Source organism: Macaca nemestrina, chromosome 3, assembly GCF_043159975.1.
Source record: "Macaca nemestrina isolate mMacNem1 chromosome 3, mMacNem.hap1, whole genome shotgun sequence".
Classification (NCBI taxonomy): Eukaryota; Metazoa; Chordata; class Mammalia; order Primates; family Cercopithecidae; genus Macaca; species Macaca nemestrina.
In genome coordinates, this window is record NC_092127.1 from 44,050,875 (window position 1) to 44,078,013 (window position 27,139).

Genomic DNA, 27,139 nt, shown 5'->3' on the forward strand with positions numbered 1-27,139 from the left:
CTCCCAGGATGCCTGACCTCCAACTTTGGGGATCACATTTCAACCTGAGATTTGGAGGGAACAAATATCCAAGCCATATCATAATCAATCACTCAAATCTTGCAAAAAATCTTTTGGGTTTGCATTTACTTTTCCACTTTCTTCTAGAGTCTAGGCCTTGAGGAAAAAAATCCTCTAAGGCATAGAGATTGGAATCAATTCAATCAAATATGATACTTCTTAAACTTTCTTTCCTTTTAGTTCTGGGTCCAGTAATCAGAGGAAGGAGAAAATAAGGTATACAGTTCTTTTGTGTGTGTGTGTGTGTGTGTGTGTGTGTGTGTGTGTGTGTGTGTGTGTGTGTGTGTGTAAAATGGGTGGGGAATAGAGAATAGGAAAATAGGGTGGAAAGAATATGAGTCCACGGAGGAAAAGACCAAGGTATACATATGAGGAAACTTGAATGGTTGTTCTTTTTCAGGGAAACCCTGTCTATTCATAAACACCTGTGATGAAATAGTCCACAAATTGTGCCGCACACTCTCAGGCAAATAAGCCAAAGGGCTCATAATAATTGAAGCTAAAAAAAAATCAAAGCCCAACACGGTGGCTTATGCCTGTAATCTCAGCACTTTGGGAGGCCAAGGTGGGTGGATCGCTTGAGCCCAGGAGTTGGAGACCAGCCTGGATAACATGGCAAAGCCCCCTCTCTACAAAAAAACACAAAAATTAGCGGGGCACGGTGGCGCATGCCTGTAGTCCCAGCTACTCGGGGAAGTGAGGTGGGAGGATCACCTGAGCCTGGGAGCTCCAGGCTGCAGAGAGCTGAGATCAGGCCACTGCACTCCAGCTTGGGTGACAGAGCGAGATCCTGTCTCAAAAAAAAAAAAAAAGATTCATAATAATGGTCAAGGCTTCATGCATTTCCTAGTGGTAACCCTGAGATAAAGAGCACGTAGTAATAGCTGATTTTGTCAGGTCACCCAGGGAGGGAGTGGGGAAAGTTGACTCACAAGTGGAGCTGGCCCATCTTTCCTGTAGTATAAAAGTAAGCCAGTCCTATACAATTCTGCTTGTACACCAATCTCAGTCTGTTATATGCAAAACATTATTGGGAAAAGCAAAAGTCATTTAGAAGGATGTCTTAAAAGATATTTAAAAGTATTCTTGTTTAACCTGAGTCTCATGTATATAATAATAATAATAATAATAGATAAATATAGAAGCAGATTACTTACACTTCCCAGGCAAGTTTCTTAGACTTTAACATTCATTTAATCCTCACAGCAACGCTATGAGAAAGGCACCGTTATTGCCCTAATTTTGCAGAGGAAGAAACTGATCCATAAAAAGTTTACCCAAAGTCACATTGCTAGGAAGCAGTAGAACTGGGGTTGAAACTCAGGCAACATGGCTGCGAAGTCTGGACTCTTGCCTAGTGAATACTCCATCTATCTGTCACCCTCCACCTCTCTCTACCCTGGCTTTCTCTGGTCCCACACTTGCTGACTTTTCCCTTTTTTCTTAGAACAGTCCAAAAGCATCTCTGACAACCCATATGTGACTGGATTTCATATTCAAAGAAGCTCCTAATCACGACCTAATAAATGAGTCCGGCAGAGAAAGACCAAAGAATGACATTCTTTATTTATTTTTAATGCAAATTGCCTTGTGTTCCCAAGCTGAGGTCTGTAGACTTGTTTACAGGAAAGAAGTGTACAGTCTCTTGTTACATGCATCATTGAAATACTTTGAAGATTCTGAAACCAAGTTTAAGAACCACACATCAAATATTATCAATTAAATATTAACATGCAAAACCCTCACAACCCCAGAAATTATTCAAACTCAGAGGAAATATTCTAGAAGGCGATCACCCATGGCATATTTGCTAACTGGAGTCCAAAAAAGTTCTCTGTTAAAGAAGGATTAATCCTAGTGAATTACAGTTTCTCAATGCTTGAAGACAAATAATAGATGAACTCCTCATAGCTTTAAATAAGTTGAATTCTCCCCAGAACCTCATGTTAGAGGGTGGAGAAAGCCATGAAATAAAGTTGCTAAAATAGGTAATGTATGAATGTTGGTGAACAGAGACCAGATGATAAATCTTCTTGAAGTTTAACAGACAGACCCTTCATTCCCTCCCTATTTACCATGGGGAGTTTATTTGCCTATGTTGGTGGCTTAGTCAAATACATATCCAAGTTTGACTCTCCTTGTCTCTTTTCTCACTATGTGCTGATTTGGGATCCAAAAGTTTAAAGATGCACAGAAAGAATGTGCCAAGACCTGGGAACAGACGATCCTAGAACGACTGAGGTTAATACTTCACCCTTAATACATATCCTTTGGACATTTAGTCTGCATGGTGGCAGATTTATAATGTGCACTGCTATTTACATACCTGTTTCTGAATTTCCAGAGGTACACTGAGAGATGCTTTGAGCTAAGAGATGCAATGTTTTGTTCTACAAAAATGTAGGTATCCTGACAAATGCCATTTTAGGGTATTTGGAAAATTGCATTAATTCAAGATATTACTGCACTTTGATTTGTCACTCTTTGAAGGGACTGTTTAATCTATGGCTTTGTCTCTTTGTCTCTGTGTCTACATATTAACTTTGCTCAGAATTTGTTCATTCATCCATTCATTCCATAAATATTTATTGTGCATCTGCCTTGGGCCACTGAACAGCATCATTTATTTCCTGCCATACTGATCTACTTTCTCTTTTTTTGATATGGAGTCTCGCTCTGTTGCTCAAGCCAGAGTGCAGTGGCACGATCGCCACTCGCTGCCTCTGCCTCCCAGGTTCAAGCAACTCTCCTGCCTCAGCCTCCTGAGTAGCTGGGATTACAGACGCCTGCCACCACGCATGGCTAATTTTTGTATTTTTAGTAGAGACAGGGTTTCACCATGTTGGCCAGTCTGGTCTCGAACTTCTGACCTCAAGTGATCTGCCCACCTCAGCCTCTCAAAGTGCTGAGATTATGGGCGTGAGCCACCACGCCCGGCCTGGTCTACTTTCTACAAATACATTTGAATAATATACTCTATACCAATGACATTTCCTCCTGCCACCCTGCTTAGGATTAATTCACTAATCAAGAGCCATTTAAGTAGAAAACTGTTTAAAAAGGCAGCATAAACAGCATACAAATTTCCCTGGGTATACTTTCTTGATATTGGAAAGCAGGTAAATTATGTGTAGTGAAATATCTGTTGTTGTTTTGAGACATTTTTTGAGCAAATTATTAAGATATTATTTTGAGCTAAAAATCTGTAATGTAAATGCCATATAATAGAGCTTGATGCTAGAGAAGGTGAATGCACGTTATAAAAAGTTGAATAGAACTGAAATGAGTTTTATAATAGCAGAACAGTTTATATACTATACCTTTCACCCACTCTTTGGTGAGTGTCAGACATTATCTCCTCAAGGCGGAATAGCTTGAGTGGCCAAACATTTCATAATGGCTTTTCTGTTGCTCATCGCTAATTTTTTTAGAGTGTCTCTAAAATTTCCTGAGTCCCTCTTATAAGGGAACTCAACCTCTCAGACTTGTAAACTTTAGGTATTTGGAATATTCAAAGCCCAGTACTGAATTTAAGGCCAAGATGTGGTACAAATCATGGGATATAAAAGGAAGCAAAGTACCCGGATAAGAGAAACACCGGGAATCTCATGTGTTCCTTTCATTTTATGGGTTTCCAAGGTGCTCAGGGAAGCAGAATCGGGAGGTGAAAGAATATATTCTTATTTGGGCAGTGGGGATTGGCAGGGATAAAATCTTTGTAGAGGTTTCTCTCTCTGAGGCAGGCTCAGATAGTTTGACAGCTGTATTAGTTCCCCAGGGTTCCAATTTCTTCACATCCTTACCAAAACTTTCTGTAACTGTTACCATTACTTTCTGTTTTGGTAGTGGCTATCCCAAAGGGTGTGAGGTGACATCTCAATATCTCACTATGGCTTTGACTTACATTTTTCTCATGATTAGTAATGTTGAGCATCTTTTTGTACGCTTATTGGCCATTTGTATACCTTCTTTGGAAAAATGTCTATTTAAGTATTTGGAATATTCAAAGCCCAATACTGAGTTTAAGGCCAAGATATGGTATAAATTGTGGAATATAAACAGAAGCAAAAAGGCTGCCATTAAAAAGTACCACAAACTAGATGGCATAAAACAACAGAAATTTATTATCTCTCAGTTGTGGAGGCTGAAAGTCTGAAAGCAAGGTGGTGGCCGGGCCATGCTCCCTCTGAAACCTATAGGGGAATCCTCCTTTGCCTCTTCCTAGTTTCTGGTGTTTGCTGGCAACCTTTGGTGTTCTTTGACTGGCAGCCGGCTGCATCACTCCAATGTCTGCCTTCATCATCACATGACATTTTCCCTGGGTTTCTTTGCCACATGTTGCCTTCTTACAAGGACATCAGTCCTACTGGATTAGAGGCCCACCCTACTCCAGCATGACTGCATCTTAACTAATTACATCTGCAACAACCTTATTCCCAAATAAGATCATACTCTGAGGTACTGGAGGTTAGAATTCAACATATTTTTGGGGAGGAGGGACACAATCAAGGCACAACAACAGCAATAATATATGACAGGCAATAAAATGTTCTGAGATTCATTGAGGAAAATGGTTTTTGTGTCCTCTATTATTTTAAGAGCCCCAAATGACTGGAACTAGTGGGAAGAAAGTTTCTGGAAACAGTAACACCACTGGTTTTGCAAAAGAGGTAATGTGATTTCTCAGATTCTTGATTTGGAATAAAGATGTAGTATGTGTAGCAGATCTCTAGGAAACAATGACATTTCTAGAATTAAATAGACTGATAACTTTATAAGGGAAGAGCAGGAATAATAATAATAACTTAAAGGTCTATGTGCAAACCATATATCTGACAAGGGGTTAATATTCAGAATATATAAAGAACTTCTACAACTTTATAACAAAAAAACAATAACTTGATTAATAAATGAGCAAAGGACTTAGACATTTATCCAAAGAAGATATACAAATGGGCATTAAGCATATAAAAACATGCTCAACATTACTAATCATCAGGGAAATGTAAGTCAAAGCCATCGGTGAGATATCACCTCACACCCTTTAGGATAGCCACTACCAAAACAGAAAGTAAAAGTTACAGAAACTGTAGGTAAGAATGTGAGGAAACTGGAATTCTGGCACACTGTTGGGAATGTAAAATGATGCAGCCATTATGCAAAACAGTATGGAGGTTCCTCAAAAATTAGAAATAGAACTACCATATTGATCCAGTGATATGGTTTGGCTGTGTCCCCTCTCAAATCTCATTTTGAATTGTAGTTCCCATAATCCCCACGTGTCCTGGAAGGGTCCTGGTAGGAGGTAATTGAATCATGGGAGTGGTTACCCCCATGCTGCTGTTCTCGTGATGGTGAGTGAGTTCTCACAATATCTGATGGTTTTATAAGGGGCTTTTCCTTCTTTGCCCGGCACTTCTCTTTGCTGCCATCATGTGAAGAGAGATGTGTTTGGTTTCCCTTCTGCCACAATTGTAAGTTTCCTGAGGCCTCCCCAGCCATGTGAGACTGTGAGTCAATTAAACCTTTTTCCTTTATAAATTAGCCAGTCTTGGGCAGTTATTTATAGCAGCATGAGAACAGAGTAATACATCCAGCAATTCCACTTCTAGGTATATATCCAAAAGAGTCAAAGATAAGGTTTTCAAAGATGTATTTGCACACCCAGCATTATTCACATTTGTAGCACCATTCATGACAGTCAAGAGGTGAAAGCAGCCTGTTTATTGACAGATAAAAGGATAAAGAAAATGTGGTATGGACAGACAATGAAATATTATTCAGCCTCAAAAATGAAATCCTGTCATAGGTCACAATATGGATGAACCTAGAGGATGTTATGCTAAATGAAATAAGCCAGTCACAAAAGACAAATACTGCATGATTCCACTTATACGAGGTGGTTAAAATAGTCAAACTCATAGAAATAGAAAATAGAATGGTGGTTGCCAAGGGCTGGGGGAAGAAAGCAGTGGGAAGTTTGTTCAGTGGCTAGAGCATTTCAGTCATGCAGGGTGGGGGTGGTTCTGGGCATCTATTGCACATTATGCATGTGGTTGATGCTCTTGTATACTTGGAAATTGAAAGCGTGAATGTTACATTGTGTGTGTGTGTTTTCTAGAGAGAGTCTTGCTTTGTTGTCCAGGTTGTAGTATAGTCCAGAGATCATATTTCACTGCAGCCTCAAACTCCTGGGCTCAAGCCATCCTCCCCACTTCATCCTCCCAAGTTGCTGGGACTACAGGCATGAGCCACCACACCCCAACTAATTTTTACTTTATCTTGTGTATAGATGGGCTCTTGCCATGTTGTCCAGGCTAATCTCGAACTGTGGTCTCAGGTGATTCTCCCACCTTTGCCTCCCAAAGTGCCAAGATTACAGGTGTGAGCCACTGCACCCTGCCTATGTTGTGTCTTTTTTCCACAAATGAAAAAAAAAAAAAAAAAAAAAAAAGGCCAGGCACGGTGACTCATGCCTGTGATACCAGGACTTTGGGAGGCCAAGGCAGGTGGATCGCTTGAGTCCAGGAGTTCAAGACCAACATGGCCAACATGGCAAAACCCTGTCTCTACTAAAAATACAAAAATTTAGCCAGGCATGGTGGTATGTACTTGTAATCCTAGCCACTCAGAAGGTTGAGGTGGGAGGATTGCTTGAGCCCAGGAGGTTGAGGCTGCAATGAGCTGTGATGGTGCCATTGCACTTCAAGTCTGTGCAACAGAGCAAGACCCTGTCTCAAAAAACAAAAAGTCCAAACATTTTTCTTAACAAATTGTTTCTAATCCATGTCACAGAGAGATCACTGAGTAAACGCTAGCTAGGAGAGGTAAGTTTGACTGTAAGTCATACTGGCTGCTTAAATCAGTTAGTTCACTCCTCTGGAACTCACTGATCTACCTATTATTCTGTGGTGGAAGTACACATCACGGCCTGTTTTAACCACTGACCCCAAGAAAAAGTGCTTTCCAAACGGTTCTTCATGAATAAACAGGAACCATATTTATGCTTTATTATCCCACCTCCTGAAATGCAGATTGAGGTGAGCAACTGATTCTGGGAAACCTACCCATAGATTCCTCAGTGACCTCTGTTGCCACCAGAAGATTTCTGTCAGGAATCCAAAATTTGGAACCAATAAACTGTAAAGTGCTAAAGTGGAAACTAAAGCTCTAAGGTAATGAGATAAAATTTAAGCTACAAAGGCCCTTGATAGTCCATCTAAAAAACAGTTATGAAAGAGTTAAAATCTAGAATGGTGCAGGAACAAGACAGAGAGAAGTATCATGACTGAGACTTTCTGGTTCACGTGAGAATGGCCTGCATTCTTTTTGTCTGGTTTTCTGCAGTTCAAATATATGGTTATGTGTGGGTTTGTTGTTGTTGTTTATTTATCCTGTTTAGTATTCACTGAGTTTTCTGGATCTGTGTTTTGGTGTCTGTCATTAATTTCGAATAGTTTTCAGGCATCATTACTTCAAACATTTCTTCTTTTCTCTCCTTTTAGTATTCCATAATTGTGTATCTTTGGGAATTTTCTAACAGTTCTTGAATGTTCTGTTCCATGCTTTTATTCTTTTTTATCTTGCATTTGAATTTATGAATTTCTAATGGCTCATTTTAAGCTCACTGATCTTTTTCCTTGGCCATGTCGAGTCTACTGAGGAGCTCATTGAAGCCTTTTTAAATTTTTGTTAGTTTCAGAAATTCCTAGCGTTTCCTTTTGATTCCTTCATAAAGTCTCCATCTCTTTGCTTACATTACCTATCAGTTGTTGTATGTTGTCTATTTTTCCATTAGATTTCTTAGTATATTAATCAGTTATTTTTAATTCCCTGTTTGATAATTCCAACATCTATGCCATATCTGAGTCTTGTTCTGATGATTGCTTTGTCTCTTCATATTATGTCTTTTCTTGTTTCTTGGCATACCTTGTAATTCCTTTATTGAAATGAATACATGTTATTGGGTAACAGACACTGAAATAAACAGGCTTTTAGTGTGAGGATGCAATTAGTCTGGCTAGGAGTTGAGCTGTTTTTAATATTGGGATAGGTGCAGGTACTAGAGCCTTCAAATTCCTCATGTCCTTGTTTTTGTCTTTCCTCTTGACTTGAGGCTTCCCTAAGTACTCCTCCTCAGAGAGAGAGTCTGTATCTGGCAGCTCTTACAACTGTAATCCACTGTTACAATATTAAAGCCCTGGTGGTATGATGGCAAGGTTTAAGGGTCTTATAATCTTAAAATTAAATATCCGTCTTTTAATTGGTCTTGTGCTTCTGGGCTGTGACTTCACAAGTGTTTTTCCAGTGGTATAGATTTCCCCTACTTCCACTGCCTTCTCCATTCACTGGCTACCGAGTTTTTAATCTAGTTGCCCCAAGCCCTGACTCCTGTTGACTATGTTCCCCTCCCTCTTTTAGGTTAGAAAAAAGCATCAGCTGGGAATGGAGTGGAAGGAATGCCATTATCCCAGCTGGGAAAAAGCTCAGACAGTCTTTTCTCCTGGAGAGTAGGCCTATGAGAAGGCTCTGGGCTTATTACATAATGAGTTCTCTTTTCTTCCTCCTGCCAGAGCCATGAGAGGATTTTTTTTTTTTTTTTTTTGGTTGAATCTCCACTGTGACAACACTGTTGTTGGAAGTAAACGCCATACAACTGTGGGGATTCCCCTAAGACTGCAACGTCCAGAAGTTTCTCACTTTTGCACTAGGCCAAACTCAGCCTCCAGCAATTCTTCAAAATAATCACTTAATTTTTCAAAATAAGCTAATAGTTCATGGCTCCAGTGGTTTCTGCTCTGGATAGGCAGATCTCGGCTGTGACTGTCTGGGTGCATCTGTCTCCAGATTTTGGTCTGGTGGTTCCCTATGGGTCCAAAAGTCCTTTTCAGTTTTGCCAGCATTTTCTTGTGGTAAGGATGAAGTGGGGATTTTCAAGTTCTTTATATGTCAGTTTAAAATGGAATCCTTATTGCCTCCATTCTTAAAGGCTAAATTTTGATTCCTGTCCTTGGATTTTCATGAGATTCTCTATATTTAAAATAAACCATTTTTTCTCTAGAGTTGGCTTGAGTAGGTCAACCACAAAATCAAAAGACCTGTGTCTGAAACGTATTGCCTGCTTCAACTGTTCAAAGGGGCTGGTTAGGCTAAAATAACTCTTAAAATCCCTTATTAATTAGCTAGACATAAAAGAAATAATACAAAAAAGATATCATGCTTTAACCATTCTTCTTGAAGCTATGGATCCTTTGTTTGCAGATGCATCTTCACTGTTAGGAAAGGTAAGTATTAAGTTAGTATGGGGGGATAAAAGAAAAATATTTTACTTGTAAAACTGGATTGGGGAAGGATATTTCTAGTAAGTAAGGGTGTTATTGCCACAAAAGTTCAAATATATGACAGCTGACAATATGAACCTCACTTGTGCGTGTTTCAGTGGGTATAGAGTTGACCCTTGAACAACATGGAGGTTGGGGCGCTGAAACCCCACACAGTCAAAAATCCACATATAACTTGTGACTCTGCAAAAAGCTTACTGATAGCTTACTGTTGATCAGAGGCCTTACTGATAACACCAACAGTTGATTAACATATATTTTGTATGTTATGTGTATTATATACTGTATTGTTACTATAAAGTTAGAGGAAAGAAAATATTAAGAGAAAATATATTGATCCCTCATTAAGTGGTAGTGGATCATCATGAAGGTCTTCACATTGCCATCTTCACATTGAGTAGGCTGAAGGAGGAAAAAGAGGGGTGGCTGGTCTTGCTGTCCCAGGAGTGGCAGAGGTGTAAGAAAATCAGCATGTAAATAGACCCACACAGTTCAAATTCATATTGTTCAAGGGTCAACTGTATTACCGATAACTAGGTAATTAAACCTTTTCATGAAGATTGAATCTTTTAATATAAGACACCAATCAATAATACTTATATCTCACTTTACTCCAAAACAGATTAAAGTATCTATAATAGACATCTGTTTTGTCTGCCTGGCATCCTATTTGATTCTGTGACTATCAAACCTCTTATTTTGGGGAAATGATCTTTCCTCAACTCCTATCAATCATAGAACCCACATCCCTGGCCATGGAGATGGACCTACGACCTGTCAGGCAGACCAGTGAGAATGCTCCCCTGAGACTTTCAGAATTAGGTCTATGGAGATAGGGGAAATCCTTCCTGTGGACCTAAGTGCTGCTGTTGCCATATCTCCAGCTATGGGGAGGAACCCAGGAGAATGAAGTCAATACACAGAGGAGAAAAGGCAGGGAGAATCCCCAGCATCGTTTGTGTCTGTGAAGTACTCTTCTCCTACTCTTCTCCTTATATGATTAGATGATCCAGTATATTACTCTCTTTCCCAAGCTAATAGATTTCTGTCGTTTCTAGCCAAAAGTTGGGCTAATACAGAAGCTGATATTAAGGGTTTCTGTTTGGTTGGGTTTGAATGTCTAAAATATTATCCTTAAACATAAGCAAAAAATTCTACTGGAAAAAAAATACCTTGAGGTGTGTTCTCCACAAAAGCAAAATTAAGGATATTAGGTTATAGAAGAAAGGTCTTAAAGTTAAAACACTGAGCAGGATCTTATCATCTGAGTCATGTACAAATTCCTTAATTACTCTATACCACAGAGGTATCTATAATTGAAGATAACATCTGTCACTGAACTGTCTTATAGAAAGAATGAGGTTCATAGAGTGCTTTGAGCAACTTGGAAAATAGTAATGTTTGAATCTAATGTATGTGATGCATCACATTTAGAAATGGTGAACTTTGATTAATTTCCTAGTATCCCTGATGCTCAATTTCTTTTTCTGTAAAATGGGGGTGATACCTTTTTTGAGAGGTTGACAGAATTAGCAATCATATCCACATGTGAAGCTGGGAGGTCATGATTCAGCCAAAGGTGATACTACCAGAAAAGGAAGGATAGCCAACTACCCAGGCATCCTTTGCAGGAGTTGATTTACATTTTGAAAAGTGGGCTTGTGTGGGGAAAGCTGTCTGCAGAGGTGTGTACTTACGTGCTTGGGGAAAAGACAGGAGACCTGAGGACAATAAGAGATGGTAGTAGTTGGTTCCTATCCCAGAACAATGCACTGGCCCCTACTGGAAGAGAGGCAAAGAAGCTGTACCCTGGAAACACAGCACTATTTTGGCAACTTAAGTGTTTCACAGTTTGGGAACATCTAAGCAAGGCAGCATTCTCCTACAGGAACAGCAGCATTAGAAATAGTGGAGGCTCAACAGAAGCCTGGCATGAGTAGGCTGCACCCAAGAGTGTGAACTTGTTTGTGAATCAGTGAGGAAACCCCTGAGACTTCCAAAAATAGTTGGGGAGAGGACTCTTCAGGGGACTGAGATCTCGTATGCAATGGAATTCTGAGTCAGCAAAATCTGGGTGTAAATGCTAATGTGGCTTTGTAAGAGAACACTGATCCTTGAAATAGCTGGGTTCCACATATACCAAGATTTGGCATTGAAGTATGAGCCCTATAAATGGCTATACTGTCATGCTAAGATTAACACCATGCAACAACATGGATGAACCTGGAGGACATTATGTGTAGGAAAATAAACCAGACACAGAAAAAGAAATAATACTGCATGATCCCACTCATGTGGAATCTAAAAAAAGTTTTATCTCATAGGGAACAGAACCATGGTTACCAGAGACTGAGGAGGGGAGAGCAGAAGGAAGGAAAGGGGGGTCAATGGGTACAAAGTTACAACTAGATAGGAGGAATAAGTGCTGGTGTTCTGTTGCACAGTAGGGTGACTATGGTTTGCAACAGTAAGGTAGTATATATTACAAAATAGCTAGAAAAGAGGATTTTTAAATGTTCTCACCACAAAGAAATGATAAATGCATGAGAGGATAGATATGCTAAGTACTCCAATTTGATCATTACACAACATATACATGTATTGAAACATCAAACTGTGCCCCCATAAACATGTACAGCTTCAACATGTCAAAAATTATTGTAAAAATTGAAAAAAAAAAAAAAAAGAATTCTATCCACATCTCAAGATTGGCCAGGTGGATGTTACGAGCTTTGAGAATGAGGTCACATGATTTCTTCTGTGTTAGTTAAAAGCATAATTAATTTCGATTAGGCCTTTGACCTTACTAACAGAAGAGTTTACTGACTTACATATGCCCTCACCTCATTCTATCAAGAAGCTGAGGGGGCTAAGCAAAATAAACTGCCCCAAGGTTACCTTTATACACAAATTTTCGGGTAAACATTAATGAACTTTGACTCACATCATCTACATTTTCTAGTAAAGAGTGGGAAATTTTCTCTAAAACAAAAGCATTCAACATAACTGCTTTTGTGCCACTAACATTTTTGTTATCAAACATACCACAAATGACAAAGCAAATCTACAGAAGCTTCATGGGACAGGAACTAAGTATTCATCTCAAGTGGGATAAAAATGTTCATAAATTTAGTAAATTTTAAAATTTAGAAAAATAAATTAAAATACTATAGAAAGAAAAACATTTGTTAAAGAGTTTTTCTGATTGTTCCTTTTAAAGTTTTGACATGTTCATCAGTTTTGTAGTCTTATCTGAATAACACTAATGTTTAGAACACCTACTGTTAGTACCAGTCACCACTCTGACACTCTACCTGAATTACAATGGCACCCTAACATATGTCCACTTGGGTAAGAATTCAGCTTTAGGAGGAGTTTCATAAAGTCTGGCGTAGGAAGCATTTGCTTTAACGAAGCCACATTTGCATTTCCCAGGCTTTAGAAGCAGCAAAGCTCCACCATCTGCACAAACTTATAGATCACAGGAGTTACTTCTGTCTTCACAGTTTACTAGTAGTTTACTAGTTTTTAGCAGTAGCATTATGACATCTATGATGGCAGTCTACCTGGTGAGCACAATGTTTGAATGATTTTCACTAATTTTTCCTGTGTTTTTTTTTTTTTTTTTTTTTTTTTCGGGCATTAGAGTTTCAACTACATAAATTATCATACATACGTTGTTCGTTAACTGTTGTCTTCAGTGTACACCGGGCAATAGCTATAAAAGCTTAGGGAAAGCAGGTAAATGGCCATATGATCAAGTGATTATGAAGAGAAAATGCCTCGTTAGGTTGTATTGGGATAGCTAATGTCAACTATTGAAATAACTGTCATCATTTTAATGAGATTTGATATTGTTTTAGCAAAATGTCTGCCAGTTTTAGAGCTCAGCACATTTTTTTCCTATCTACAGAAGTTAATGGTAAATATATTCTTTTTTTTTTTTTGAGATGGAGTCTCACTCTGTCACCCAGGCTGGAGTGCAGTGGCGTGATCTTGGCTCACTGCAAGCTCTGACTTCTGGGTACACGCCATTCTCCTGCCTCAGCCTCCCGAGTAGCTGGGACTACAGGCACCTGTCACCATGCCCAGCTAATTTTTTGTATTTTTAGTAGAGACGGGGTTTCACTGTTTTAGCCAGGATGGTCTCAATTTCCTGATCTCGTGATCCGCCCGCCTTGGCCTCCCAAAGTGCTGGGATTACAGGTGCGAGCCACCATGCCCAGCCTGGTAATTATATTCTTGACAAGGCAAAGTGAACCTACGAAATTTTTTTCAGAATTATCTTTTTGAGATGATTGGACACTGTAACTCATTTAATCCTCATAACAGTTCTAAGCGATAACTGCTGTTTATTGTCAAATATGTATTTAGCACTTGTATTAGGCTGTTCTTTCTATAAATACCTGCGAGTGGGTAATTTATAAATTTATAAAGAAAAGATGTTTAATTGGCTCATGGTTCTACAGATGACAGGAAGCATGGTGCTGGCATCTGCTCAGCTTCTAGGGAGGCCTCAGGAAGCTTACAATCATGGCAGAAGGTGAAAGGGGAGCAGGCATGTCATATGATGAAAGTAGGAGCAAGTGAGAGTAGGGGATGGGGAGGTGCCACACACTTTTAAATGACCAGATCTAGATCTTGTGTGAACTCAGAGCAAGAGCTCACTTACCACCCAAAGGATAGCCCAAGTCATTCATGAGAGATACGATCTAATTCACACACCTCCCACCAGGCTCCACCTCCAAGATTGGGGATTACATTTCAACATGAGATTTGGGTGGGGACAAATATCCAAACTTCATCAGCACTTATATCCAAGGATTATATGTAATACTAAAATAGTCCTGCTCTGGGTGGATACTATTGTCATCCCCATTTAATAGTGAGGAAACTGAGGCACAGAGAAATTAAGTAGCTTGGCCAATCTGAAATTAATATTAGTCTGTTTTATAGAACAAAGAACTGTCACAAATATCTATGTAAAATATTTACACCACCACCTGCCAATTATTGAGTGCTAAGCACTGTATAATTTCTAAATTAATACTTCCAACCCTGTAAAGTAGCTATTATCTTAATTTTACAGATAAAGAAACTAGTGCATATAGAGAAAAAACCTGCCAAAGATCATATAGCTAGTTAGGATAGAGCTGAGATTGGCCCCCACATGTATCTAAGTCAAAACCTATGCTTTTGACCAAGTCAGAAGTCCAGTACAATATAATCACAGATAGGGAGAGGGAATAGGATTTCTGAGTTGAAAAAAAAGGCTACATTTCATTATTATTATATCACCTCCAGTATAGCAAATAACAGAAACAGAGGTAAAAATCTCTTAGAAATTGGTCTCTATACCATACCCAATGGTACAATGACAACATAAGGAGAAGCGAGTTTTCTAATGATTTTTATGATGACATTTATAACATTTAAAAGTAGTTCAGACTGAGAAGAAATGCTTTAGCCTTAAAATTAAAGCTAACAGAAGTCCTCCCACCTTTCCTACCTTCTTTACAATGCAGTATGTGTGCTCCAGCATTACTTACACTGTGCCACATATGGCAATAGATTTGTTATTCCCTGTAACAGCTTACTCAGGGAAATTATAAAATTCCTTATCTCAGGTTTCTAAAAACCAGTTTTTTGTCTGATAGGGTAGTTTCATGGTGGTCCTTTCTAAAATCAGAAAAGTCAACTGGACAACCTTTCAAAGTTTCTCCTAAACCTTTTATGAAATAGCTATGCCAATGGAGTACTAAAAATCTTTCCAAAAAATGTAAAGGGATGTTTGTTAAAACAATGCTCAAGAGATTTGATTCCACATAGGAACCAGTACAGTAAGTAACAATGCAAGCTGCTATACTACATAAAATATTCTACAGGGTTCAAAATAGAACATGTCAGAAACTTCTATAAAGGCTTTTTGTGCAATGGAGAAATTTTATGGTTAGAAATTTTATTCAAACATACATAGTTACAACTACCATCAAATAAGTATAAAATGTATTCAAAGAATTAACCAGAAAGGGTTCTTCAAAGATAATCATAAAATATTCTAAAATATCAAGAGTATGATGGTAGTAACAAGACCATGAGAGAAAACTGAAATTATACATCAGGTTTGTACAGTTTCAGGTACCCACAACTTTAATGTAATAATGCTAGTAAGCAGCCTTTGAGTATTTCCTATACACCATCATGACAGTTAAATAATTCTCCCACGTTATTTCATTTAATCTTCACTAACCTTAGAAAGTTATTCACCAATTTCATTTTACCAGTGAGGAAACGGAAGCTTAAAGAGATTAGCTCATATAGCTAATATATGATTGATCTGGGTTAAAGTTTAAACCCACATAGTCCAACTACAGAGCCCAAGCTCTTAATCACTGTGCTATGCTTCCTCCATAGGACAAAACTTATTCACCATCAAGAAAAAAGATTTTTAAAATACTAAAATGAAGTGAAATGGCCAAGGAAGAAGAGAAGACTTTGGTAGTCTTCAAACTGAATAATCCTTGAATCATTCTGACCTCACTTCGTCTTTTAGAGGTTTACTCCAATTGGCTACAAATATAATGGGTCCAAGAACTGGGGATTAATTACCCATTTTATCTGTAGCTGATTTTCCCAGTTTCCTTTTGCTCTCTTACCTATCGTGTCGGGGGGTGGGGGAAGGCTCCCTGCAAATCCAGACAAGCAGATTTTAAAACTGTGTTCACATCATCACATTATTCCAGTTGTTTCATTACTCACGTACATGGTGACTTCAGAAATTCTTAGAATAATCTGGTACACTAAATGTCAATTATGATTTTCGGCTCTTAGCAACCCACTGTGTGTCGTTCTGGCTTCAAGACAGACTCTAAAAATATGGTCACTCTTGTTTACATCTTCTCTGGAAATTCAGATAACATGGAATCAAAGTAAGCATTTTAAAGTACAAGATATTTTCTGCTCTCCTTAGCTTTTTGTGTTCTTGAATAATAAGAAGAAACTACCCTACAGGCCACCATGCCAGGGTATAAGAAGAGAATGAAACAGAAATCAGTAACATACAACAGGTACCTTATAAATACTGCCTAACTTTTGCCATTCATATCTAACTTCCTTCAAGGTTTCAAGCATGGGTCACAAACAAAGAAGACAAGAGCACCATGCAATGATTACTGAAAATATAAGCATACAAGTGATTTTTCTATTAAAATACTTTATGAAATGATATGTAAAATTATTATACAGGATGAATTTTAATAATCTCCACTTTTAAAAGCTTTTAACAAGAAGTCTGCTGCCAGTCCTGGGGACAGGGCCCCAGTGAGAACCTTTTGTTCCAGAAGTGGAATCTGTTCCCGGACTGTGGGATGGGTCCTGAAATACTCTAACACACTTTCCTGAATGAGATTCCACATCCAAACTTTCTGTTGCTTCCGTCGTTTGGCAGTCAGTTCCCCACTGGCAAGCATTAGGTTCTGGAAATCTTTCATTTTATCCCACATTTCAGAGATTCCCTCTCCACTTCTGGCAGAAATACGAATTACCTATTGAAAAGGGAAGAACCAGACCATCTCACTTAAAATGACAGAAAACATTTTCATGGGGACTGTGATACCTGCCAGTTAATTCTTATAGTCTACAGAAATAGGCAATTGACAAGAATGAGACTTTATTGCTGTGTCAAAGTAAACATACAAAGTAAACAGTAAATATATTCTGATGTAATATACCTAGGATTACTAAGTGCATAGCAGAAATAAAACACTGATTCAAGGTCAAATTTTAAGCCCAGAGATTTGTTTTCATTTAATTTATTTTATTTTAATTGCTCAGATGGTCAGGGGCATCATAGAGGACTTGTGACAAGGGCAATGCCAGGTAGGTTCCCCTGAGGCCTGAGTGCCAGCAAATGAAGGTAAGTTGAGAAATAGCCTAATTCCCTCTGTCAAATTTGCCTGATTTAGTAAGTGGAAGAGCTGGGCATCTGACATCTGCATGTATATATAAGGTGGCTCCAGACTCAATACAGACAACATGATTGGGAAAAACTGGGATATGACAGTAAGATAAGTCATCATTATTCTCATTATAATGATTGCAGCTTATTCTTTAATAATATAGTGTCTGTCTACAGATAAAGAGGCCCACATCAATATTACTGCCTCACTTATTACAGGATTAAAATTTTTTTCCTTACTGAAAATGGCACCCAACAAACATAATGGGAATGGAGGTATCACATCACAAGCCTTTTCTCTCTTACTCAAATTCCAACATAGATAATCAAATCATTAACTGCTCCATAATCTTAAGGACGGTTCCTTTCAGAATGGATTTGCTATCACTTCCAAATGGCTCAAATCAAGTATTACAATCACATCTATCATCTCTGATCTAGTTTTTGACATCTAGTGGTTAAAGGATTATATTTAAAATCATGACTACACACTCTGGCTTTGTCATGATTTTTAAAACTATAATCTTCACATAGAAGCAAGATTGATTATATGTCTAGTTTGGGACTTACATCCTGTCTTCTAATGTACACAATCCATTCAGAGTGAAAGATACAGAATGCAAGCAAGCTTACCTTTGGTTTCCAGACTTGTGAACGTTTGCGGAGTAATTTCAGTGCACTCACATACTCCGCTTGTATCCTTCGAGCTGGTACAATCAAGTCTCCATCAGATTTAGTTACAGCTACCAGATCTGCCATCTCGATTATACCCCTTTTGATACCCTAAAGAGATCAGAAACATTTAATGACAACCAACATAAAAATGGGAAAACTAGTCAATGCTAAGATTTTGAAAGTCATACATTTCATTAACTTTTCATCTGTATCCTCCTAAGCCCTGGATGCCAAGAATCACCATTACTTGACAGAAATTACTCAAAAGCATTGGCTGTTGGAATTATAGAAGTCGTCTGTAATATCTCTTCCAAATTTAGAGACTAACATGTTGAAACACATTCAGAATTAGGGTAAATACATCAAGTCACAACAAGATTGAGTGGCAGGAGAGTTCACATTGTCTCGTGATGGAATCTGCTTCTCATGAGCTAACACTGGAGGATGCAAAACCATCCATCAGTAAGGTGCTTAAAAAGAAAACATACCTATCATTAACATCTGCATTTCCAGAAAAAAGTCTTTGAAATTTTCCTTAAATGTATATAGCATTTTATTTTCAATTTGCATTTGAGGAAAAATAACCTGATGTCTACAAACCCATCAATCTCTTTTTTTATTATTTCTTTTTATACTTTGTATTTTTCTTCTTTCAGCTTTGTGTGGACAAACCTCAATCTCTTAATTCAAATTATGTCACATAAAAATATTAAAAATAAGGGATGAAATCCAAAAGTCAAACCTTATTTAGTAAATACAGGTTTTTCTACATAAGATTAAAATTTCTTTTCAAATATTTTTAAACAAAACTTTCAATTATGAAATTCGGCCGGGCGCGGTGGCTCAAGCCTGTAATCCCAGCACTTTGGGAGGCCGAGACGGGCGGATCACGAGGTCAGGAGATCGAGACCATCCTGGCTAACACGGTGAAACCCCGAAACCCCGTCTCTACTAAAAATACAAGAAAATTAGCTGGGCGAGGTGGCGGGCGCCTGTAGTCCCAGCTACTCGGGAGGCTGAGGCAGGAGAATGGCGTGAACCCGGGGAGGCGGAGCTTGCAGTGAGCCGAGATCACGCCACTGCACTCCAGCCTGGGGCACAGAGCAAGACTCCGTCTCAAAAAAAAAAAAAAAAAAAAAAATGAAATTCTAAGAGTTAATGCTTCTAAATAAGCAGCCATGATCTGTAATCACTGTGTTTTAGAATTATAAAATTGAAACAGAAGCATTGTAAAACAAATAATTTGTCTGGGCTAGGTGTGGTGGCTCACACCAGTAATCCCAGCACTTAAGGAAGCTGAGGCAGAAGAATCGCCTGAGGTCAAGAGTTCAAGACCAACTCGGGCAACAAAGCAAGACTTCATCTGTAGGAAAAAAAAAATTACAAAAATTAGCTGAGAGTGGTTGCACATGGCTGTAGTCCCAGCTACTTGGGAGGCTGAGGCAGGATGATCACTTGAGCCCAGGAGTTCAAGGTTACAGTGAGTTATGATCACACCACTGCATTCTAGCCTGGGAAACAGAGTGAGACCTTGTCTCTGAAAAAAAAAAAAAAAAGGAAAGTATTTGTCTGGTCTTTGAATTTCTGGGAGGTAATCTTTTAAGTTCTAAATTCCCAGAATTTCCTGAGTAACAGTAGTGTCTGTTAATCATGGGAGGTGCCTGGGGCTATACCTGAGTTTATGCAATGAGATCACTCAGGATGGGGGACTGACCATGGCAGAAAGACCTATCATGTAATTAGAGGGTTGGGGTTTTATGCCATGTGATATCAACCTAACTTCCAGGGAGGGGACAGGGGCTAGAGATCAAGTTCAATTATTCAATCAATCATGCCTATATAATGAAACCCCAAGAAAAACTTGGGATACTAAAGCTCAGGGGAGCCTTCTGGTTGGTGATACACATCAATATGCCAGGAGAGAAATGTGTCTTGAAGACACAGAAGCTTTGCATTTGGGCCCTCCCAGAGTTCTTATGTGTCTCTTCATTTGGATGGTCCTCATTTGTCTCCTTTATAAGCACATTGCAATTGTAATATAATGCTTTCCTGAGTTCTCTGAATCACCCTAGTGCAGGAGTCCCCAACCCCCAGGCCACGGAGGAACTGGGCCTCGCAGCAGGTGGGCAGCAGGTGGGCGAGCATTACTGCCTGAGCTCTGCCCTGTTAGACCAGAGGCAACATCTGATTCTCATAGAAGAGTAAACTCTATTGTGAACTACGCATGCTAAGGATCTAGGTTTTACACTCCTTATGAGAACCTAATTGATGCCTGATGATCTGAGGTGGAACAGTTTCATCCCGAAACCATGCCCTCTTACCCCCAGTCTGTGGAAAATTGTCTTCTATGAAACCAGTCCCTGGTGCCAAAAAGGTTGGGGACCACTGCTCTAGTGAATTACTAAACCTAAGGGATAATGGGAACTCTCAAATTTATAGCCAGTTGGTCAGAGGTATGGGTGGCCTGGGAACCCTGGAGCTTGCAGCTAGTGTCTGAAGCGAGAGGAGGCTTGTGGAGGACTATGCCCTCACCCTATGAAGTCTGCACTAACTTTGGGTAGTAGTGCCAGAACTGCAGTGCAGGAGGAGAGTAAGAATCCCATTGTACAACATATAAACTATGATAGTGGGATCCCACTATCCCCAGAACTTTTGAATCAAGTATACTAACAACATCTATGCAACAATGGTCTCTTCTGAGTGGAGCGATGCATGTATTTTAGTCATGTTACAGATGGAAAAATTTATGTTGCATAATTTTACATTCTCAAGGTCATATATTCTATTCCTGTAAGTTAGGAAAAAATATAAAGAATCTGCCTTTGTTTCAGGTATTTTAGCCAACATGAATGATGTTTCATTTTCTAAACCATTATCAACTTAGTTTACAAAAACACAACATTGGAAATTTTTATTTTCAGAGATATACAGTTTGTATTTTTGGGGAAAAAAATAAAAATAATTACCTGCAACTCATCTCCTCCTGCTGGTGGCAGTAGTAAAACAAACATGTCAACCATGTCAGCAACAGCAAACTCCGACTGACCCACACCTGAAATTTTAAATCACAACTATATCCTAAAATACTCACCATTATTAGACTTTCTCAACTACATTGACCATCATTTTCATTCAACTTCATTCACTCATACTCATGGTCACACAGTCAACCTGGTCACCTCTTTAAACATCGCACTTCTGAAGAATGTATTAAATGTCATATCTTACCCTCTAAGCAAACCAGTTATCCTTCCCAGCTCTCCCGCTCTGTTCTTGGATTGTATGGAGAACCTAAAGGCTTCCATCCTCTCCTCACTCTCACAGCTCTTTCTTGGCTTCCCTTTCATCAGCGAGCAGCTTGAACACTGTGACTCTAGTCTTGAATCATGCCTGCAAATACTTTCATCTTTTTTGTCTTCTTGTCCTCACACTTGCCTGCAAACGCCCAATTATGTAGGGATCAATCCCACTATGTGTGTTCTCTCCTCCATAAGCACGTGAGAGAAATCACTCAGCTCTGTGGACAAGAGCCACGACAGGCAGCCTCTGCTACATCTTCCTTACGGCCTGGCAAAAGCAATCTCCCTAAACGCCCTCAGTTGGCTTCCATTCCATTTCCCACAGCAGCTATTATGACCATTCACTGTACCATAATCTCCCCGCTTGATCAGGAGCACAGCACCTACTTCACAGAGGAAATAAAGGCAAGAACTTTCTAGGCTTCTCCCTCTCCCATACTCCACAGGTAACAAGTACAAACAGCCTAAAGCCTCCTCTGCAGTCTCAGTGTAAGAACTATTTGACTGAAAAGGAATCTCTCATTCTTTTTCAGTTCCTCTGGGTCCTTGCTGATTTTTATCTTTAACCTCTTGTTTGTCTACAGGCTCTTGCCCTCCGGCACAATACATAAATTGTGCTCAAATCTTTCTCATCTTAAAACCACATAAAACAAAAACAACAACAACAAAATAACAAGACAAAAACTCACAAACTCCTCCAACTATCACCATGTTTCTCACTTTTTTAAAAAATACCCAAGTTTCTGGAAAAAGGTAATTTATGCTCACTCCTTCCACTTCAATTCATGTTCATCTCATACCACTTAAAACTGGCTTCCAGTATGGGTGATATAGTGAGACCCTGTCTCTGCAAAAAATACAAAAATTAGCTGGGCATGGTAGTGTACCTATAGTCCCAGCTATTTGGGAAGCTGAGGTGGAAGGACAGCTTGAACCTGAGTCTGGGAAGTTGAGGCTGCAGTGAGCTGTGATTGCACTGCTGTACTCCCACCTGGGCAACATGGTGATACCCCATCTCAAAAAAAAATGTTGCTTCCACCAAAACTCTGGAAACTCTCTCCCTCTCACAGTGTGATGGACTTCTAGTTGCCTATTTAATATTTATTCTTTCCTATTTTCTTACCCAAATGTTATTAGGAGTATCAACGTATCAGATGAAAGACCACATTCACAAGATCCCCTTTCAGCTAGATATGATGAATGAGTCAAAGCAACAGTCATTAGATGGGGTTTCCAGAAAAGTATTTTGAAGATGGCTAATCCAGCTAAATCTCTTATACCACTCCTCCCTGCTTCCTTATTTCCCTTTCCTTCTTCGATCTATGTGGAACATGGAAGCGTCAGTCAGAGCTTCATCAGCCATCTTTTAACCATGAGCAAACTGAGGAGGATGGAAAGTGAGTGCTAAGAATGGTAATCTGGCAGACAAAAGAAACCTGTGACACCGACAGCACTGTCAAAGCACCTTACCTGCTCCGGACTGCCTGCCTCAGGCTCCTTTTTATTTTAAAGAGAGACTGGGTCTTGCTCTGTTGCCCAGGCTAGAGTGCAATGGCACGATCATGGCTCACTGCAGCCTTGAACTCCTGGGCTCAAGTCATCCTTTCACCTCAGCCTCCTGAGTAGATGGAACTACAGGTGTGTAACATGATGCCTGGCTAATTTTTTTTCTGGCAGAGCCAAGGTTTTGCTATGTCGCCCAGGCTGGTCTCAAACTCCTGGGCTCAAGCAATCCTTCCACCTTGGCCTCCTGAACTGCTGGGACTACAGGAATAAGCTACCATGCCTGGCCTCAGGGTTCTTTTATTTTATTTTTTGAGACAGAGTCTCACTTTGTCACCCCAGCTGGAGTGCAGTGGTGCCATCACAGCTCACTGCAGCCTCGAACTCCCCAGGCTCATGTGATCCTCCCACCTCAGCCTGCCAAGTGGCTGGGACTACAGGTGCGCACCACCATGCCCAGCTAATTTTTTTATTTTTCTGTAGAGACGGGGTTTTACCATCTTGCCCAGGGAGGTTTGGAACTCCTGGGTTCAAGCAGTCTGCCTGCGTTGGCCTCCCAAAGTGCTGGGATTACAGGCTGGGGCCACAATGCCCTCTCTAGGTCTCTTTTATTTAGAAAATAACCTCTTTCTTGTTTGAGTCACTGTTATTTTGAGTTTCTAGGAAAGGTGGCTAAATACAATTTCCAGGTAATATATTTGGTTTCTAAGGTGCTCTTCTTCTTTGATTCTCTACTACCACTCAGGCAACTAACTCTTCATTCATCTACTTTTTAATGGTGGAGTTTCTAAAGCCCTGTCATGGCTATTGTTATGAACTGAGTTGTGTTCCCCTCATCTAAAAACATTCCTATGTTAGGCCAGGTGTGGTGGCTCAAGCCTGTAATCCCAGCACTTTGGCAGGCCGAGGCAGGCGGATCACAAGGTCAGGTGTTCGAGACCAGCCTGGCCAATATGGTGAAACCCTGTCTCTACTAAAAATACAAAAATTAACTGGGTGTGGTGGTGCACACCTGTATTCCCAGCAACTCGGGAGGCTGAGGCAGGAGAATCATTTGAACCCGGGAGGCAGAGGTTGCAGTGAGCCAAGATTGCGCCACTGCACTCCAGCCTGGATGACAGAGCGAGACTCTGTCTTTAAAAAAAAAAAACAACAACAGAAAAAAAACCACATTCCTATGTTAAAGTTCTAACCCTCAAGGTGACTTTATTTGGAGATAGGGCCTTGAAAGAAGCAATTAAATGAAGTTATAAGGGTAGGGCCTTAATCCAATAGGACTAGTGGCCTTAATCCAATAGGACTAGTGTCCTCAAAAGGACAGGAAGAGACACTAGGAGAGTAAAGTGAACAGGAAGAGACAAGGGAGAGTGAAGATGCAGCAAGAAGGCAGTCATCTATCTACAAGACAAAGGTACGGGTCTTAGGAAAAACCAACCCTATGGGCACCTTGATGTTGAACTTCTGTTCTCCAGAACTGTGAGAAAACACATTTCTGTTGTTTAAACCATCCAGTCTGTAGTATTTTGTTATGGCAGCCCTAGCAGATTAATATAAATGTCTTTCATTTTTGTCTGGTATTTTCCCCAGTTGATCTAAACCAAATTCTTAACTTAAAGTATGAAACTATGAACTATGCTGGTAAGTGTTAAATCTGTATTTCTCATTCAGTCCTTTTCTCTTGAGACACACAGTCACTCGGATACCTAATAAGCATTTAACACTTAACATATTCACAACTAAACTCTGCACATCCACTTTTTCCACAGTATTCTCTATTATCTGCAATTCCCCTTCCTTCCTTATCTCACATCTTATCATGGATAAAATCCTGCCCATTTATCTTCAATGTTATGTTGATCCATCTCATCTCCATTCCTACTTCCTTTGCTTCATTCACACCTCTACCATCTCCTTCTGAGATTAGCACAGTAGTCTCCTGATTCTATTCTAGCCCTCCTTCTAATCATTCTATACTCTGCTGCCAGGGATCTCTCCAAAATACATATCTAGTTTTCTCACTCTCCTGCTTATCCAGCAGCATCTTCCCACTCCTTTCAGGGCAAACTCCAGAAGACGCCATGGCATGGCATGTAAGGTCGCTGACAATCTGGCCCTGGCCTACTGCTCCAACTGACCTCCCTTCATTCCCTGCCTTCACACTCTGGGCTCTAAGTATCCTGAGCAAACCGCACTTCTCTGGATGGGCCATGTTTTCACTCCTGTGTATCTTTGCAAATGTCCTTTATCCCATACTTTAACTCGAATTCTTCCTTCAAAACTGAGTTCAGCTGTCACCTCCTCTACAAAGTCTTCACTGGACCCCCAAATCTGAGTTAGGCTGTATCACAAACATTTATCACACAGTAATATAATAGACTGTCTCTCCACAAGAAAGAATTTATTGGGGTTTTCATTTCAGTGTCTTCATCACATGTAACTATATGCTAAGGATATAAAACAATGAAACAAAACATATCTGCATTTTCAAAAGGCAGCCAACTACATTAATTTTCTTGGTGAACACAGTAGACACATGAAATGTACTTAAACAAAATAGGTGTTGTGCTAAAGCATCATTTACACAGATCATCCTAATGCTTACAGTTCTCCTCTGGCATGTATAATATACCACCTATGTAACAGTTATCCAGATAGATGGCTTATTTTTACTTTTTAAAATAAGATCTTGGAGGGTACAGATTATAACCTATACATTCATATCTTCTATGGAGTATGGGATATCTTGTATTTAATTACACATTTAGCAAATATCTGCTGAATGAACAAAAATAAGTTGTCACTCATCTTTATATAGCATTCATAAAATAGTATATTGTTATGAAATAGAATATCATACTCACCTACGGTTTCAATAAGAATTATGTCATATCCTGCTCCTTCACACAACAGAATAGCTTCATTTGTGGTCCTTGTCACACCTCCTAAAGTTCCTCTAGTAGGAGATGGCCTGATGTATGCATTCATATCTCTTGATAACTCAGTCATTCGGGTTTTATCACCTAAAAGTGATCCTAAAACATACGGTTACCTTTTATAATCGTGGAACAGTTTTACAGGTCAATTATCAGCCAGGTCCTAGAGGGAAGTGCTTTATGCCATTTTTCCCTAAATCTCAAACTGCATTTCATATTACTGAGCTTCTCTCCAACTCATTGTATACAATGATGTCAGATTAATCTTAACATTTCAAGTCCCTCAAAACCTATAATTTTAACTTCCCCCTGACCAAAGGTTCCAATCTAGATTCTTCAGCCGCACCTTACCTGTCCAACTCTGGTTTCTACTAGTCCTCACACCACTCCTCTGTTCTAACCAGGGTGGTTACTTTACTGTCATCTTAATATCACTGTGTTTGCTTCTGCCCATCTTTTGTTTGTGCTCTCATGTCAGAAGTATCTCTCCTGTTTCCTCACTGCTAAGTTATAGCGTGTCAAGCCCAGGGTCTGTATTCTGGCCCCACCATTTCACACTGTTCAATTTTGAGAGGTCACTTTACCTTCCTGAACCCTCTTTCCTCAGCTACATCACAAGGGTAATATGCTACTGGGAGAACCAAATGTAATTATGTACAGGCATGTGCTTCAAAAACCGTTACTAACAAAAACACAGAATTTATCCACCTAATAAAGATCAGTGAAAGTCCTTGCTCCTTCATATAGTCTGCCTGGAACCTTTTCAGCTCACGCCCATCTCTGTGATTTTTCTGTGCTACAACAGCTCTGCAATGTATGCCAGCACCCTGGAGGGCATAAGAGAACTTTAGTGTCCCTCCTCTTTCTATTATCTCCATGAGCACCCTCCACTCCTCATTCTTTTATTTTTGCAAATGACATTTTCTCAACCTTACGTAAATGCTACACAAATATATCTTCAAGCTGCCCCTTCTGCCCAGTCTGTTGCTTCTAATCGCCTACTACTTAGAAAATGTGGAGCTCTCACTGAATGCAATGTAAGCTGAGTTAATGGATGGAAAACTATTCATACAACACATTTTTTGGTTTCATATTTTTAATTCTTATCTCTTTCACACAGTGGTTCTCAACTGGGGGCAATCTGGCAATGTCTAGAGACAAATTTACTTGTCACAAGTGAGGGGTAGGGTGCTACTGGCATCTACTGGGTAGAGGCCAGGTATGCTGCTAAGTAAGCATCCTTCAATGCACAGGACAGCCACCCACAACACAGAATGATTTGACCTAAAATGTCAGTACTGCCAAGGTTGATATACCATGCTTTAAATAAGTATTTGCCTACAGGACCACGCCTTACATAGGTTGTACACT

General features: G+C 39.6%; 1 protein-coding gene across 3 annotated transcripts in view; it reads right to left on the minus strand.

Moving 5' to 3' along the window:
• Positions 1 to 1,604: 1,604 nt before the first annotated feature.
• The window catches only part of LOC105463416 (metabolism of cobalamin associated A), a 50,520-nt gene continuing 24,985 nt past the window's right edge, over positions 1,605 to 27,139 (minus strand). For all 3 annotated transcript variants that reach the window (XM_011710484.3, XM_011710485.3, XM_011710486.3), the window contains exons 4-7: positions 25,697 to 25,867; positions 21,000 to 21,085; positions 17,992 to 18,141; positions 1,605 to 16,945 (exon numbers count right to left, since the gene is read on the minus strand). In XM_011710484.3, the coding sequence (XP_011708786.2) occupies positions 16,655 to 16,945; positions 17,992 to 18,141; positions 21,000 to 21,085; positions 25,697 to 25,867 (698 nt within the window). In that variant the 3' untranslated portion in view covers positions 1,605 to 16,654. The remainder of the gene's footprint in view (positions 16,946 to 17,991; positions 18,142 to 20,999; positions 21,086 to 25,696; positions 25,868 to 27,139) is intronic.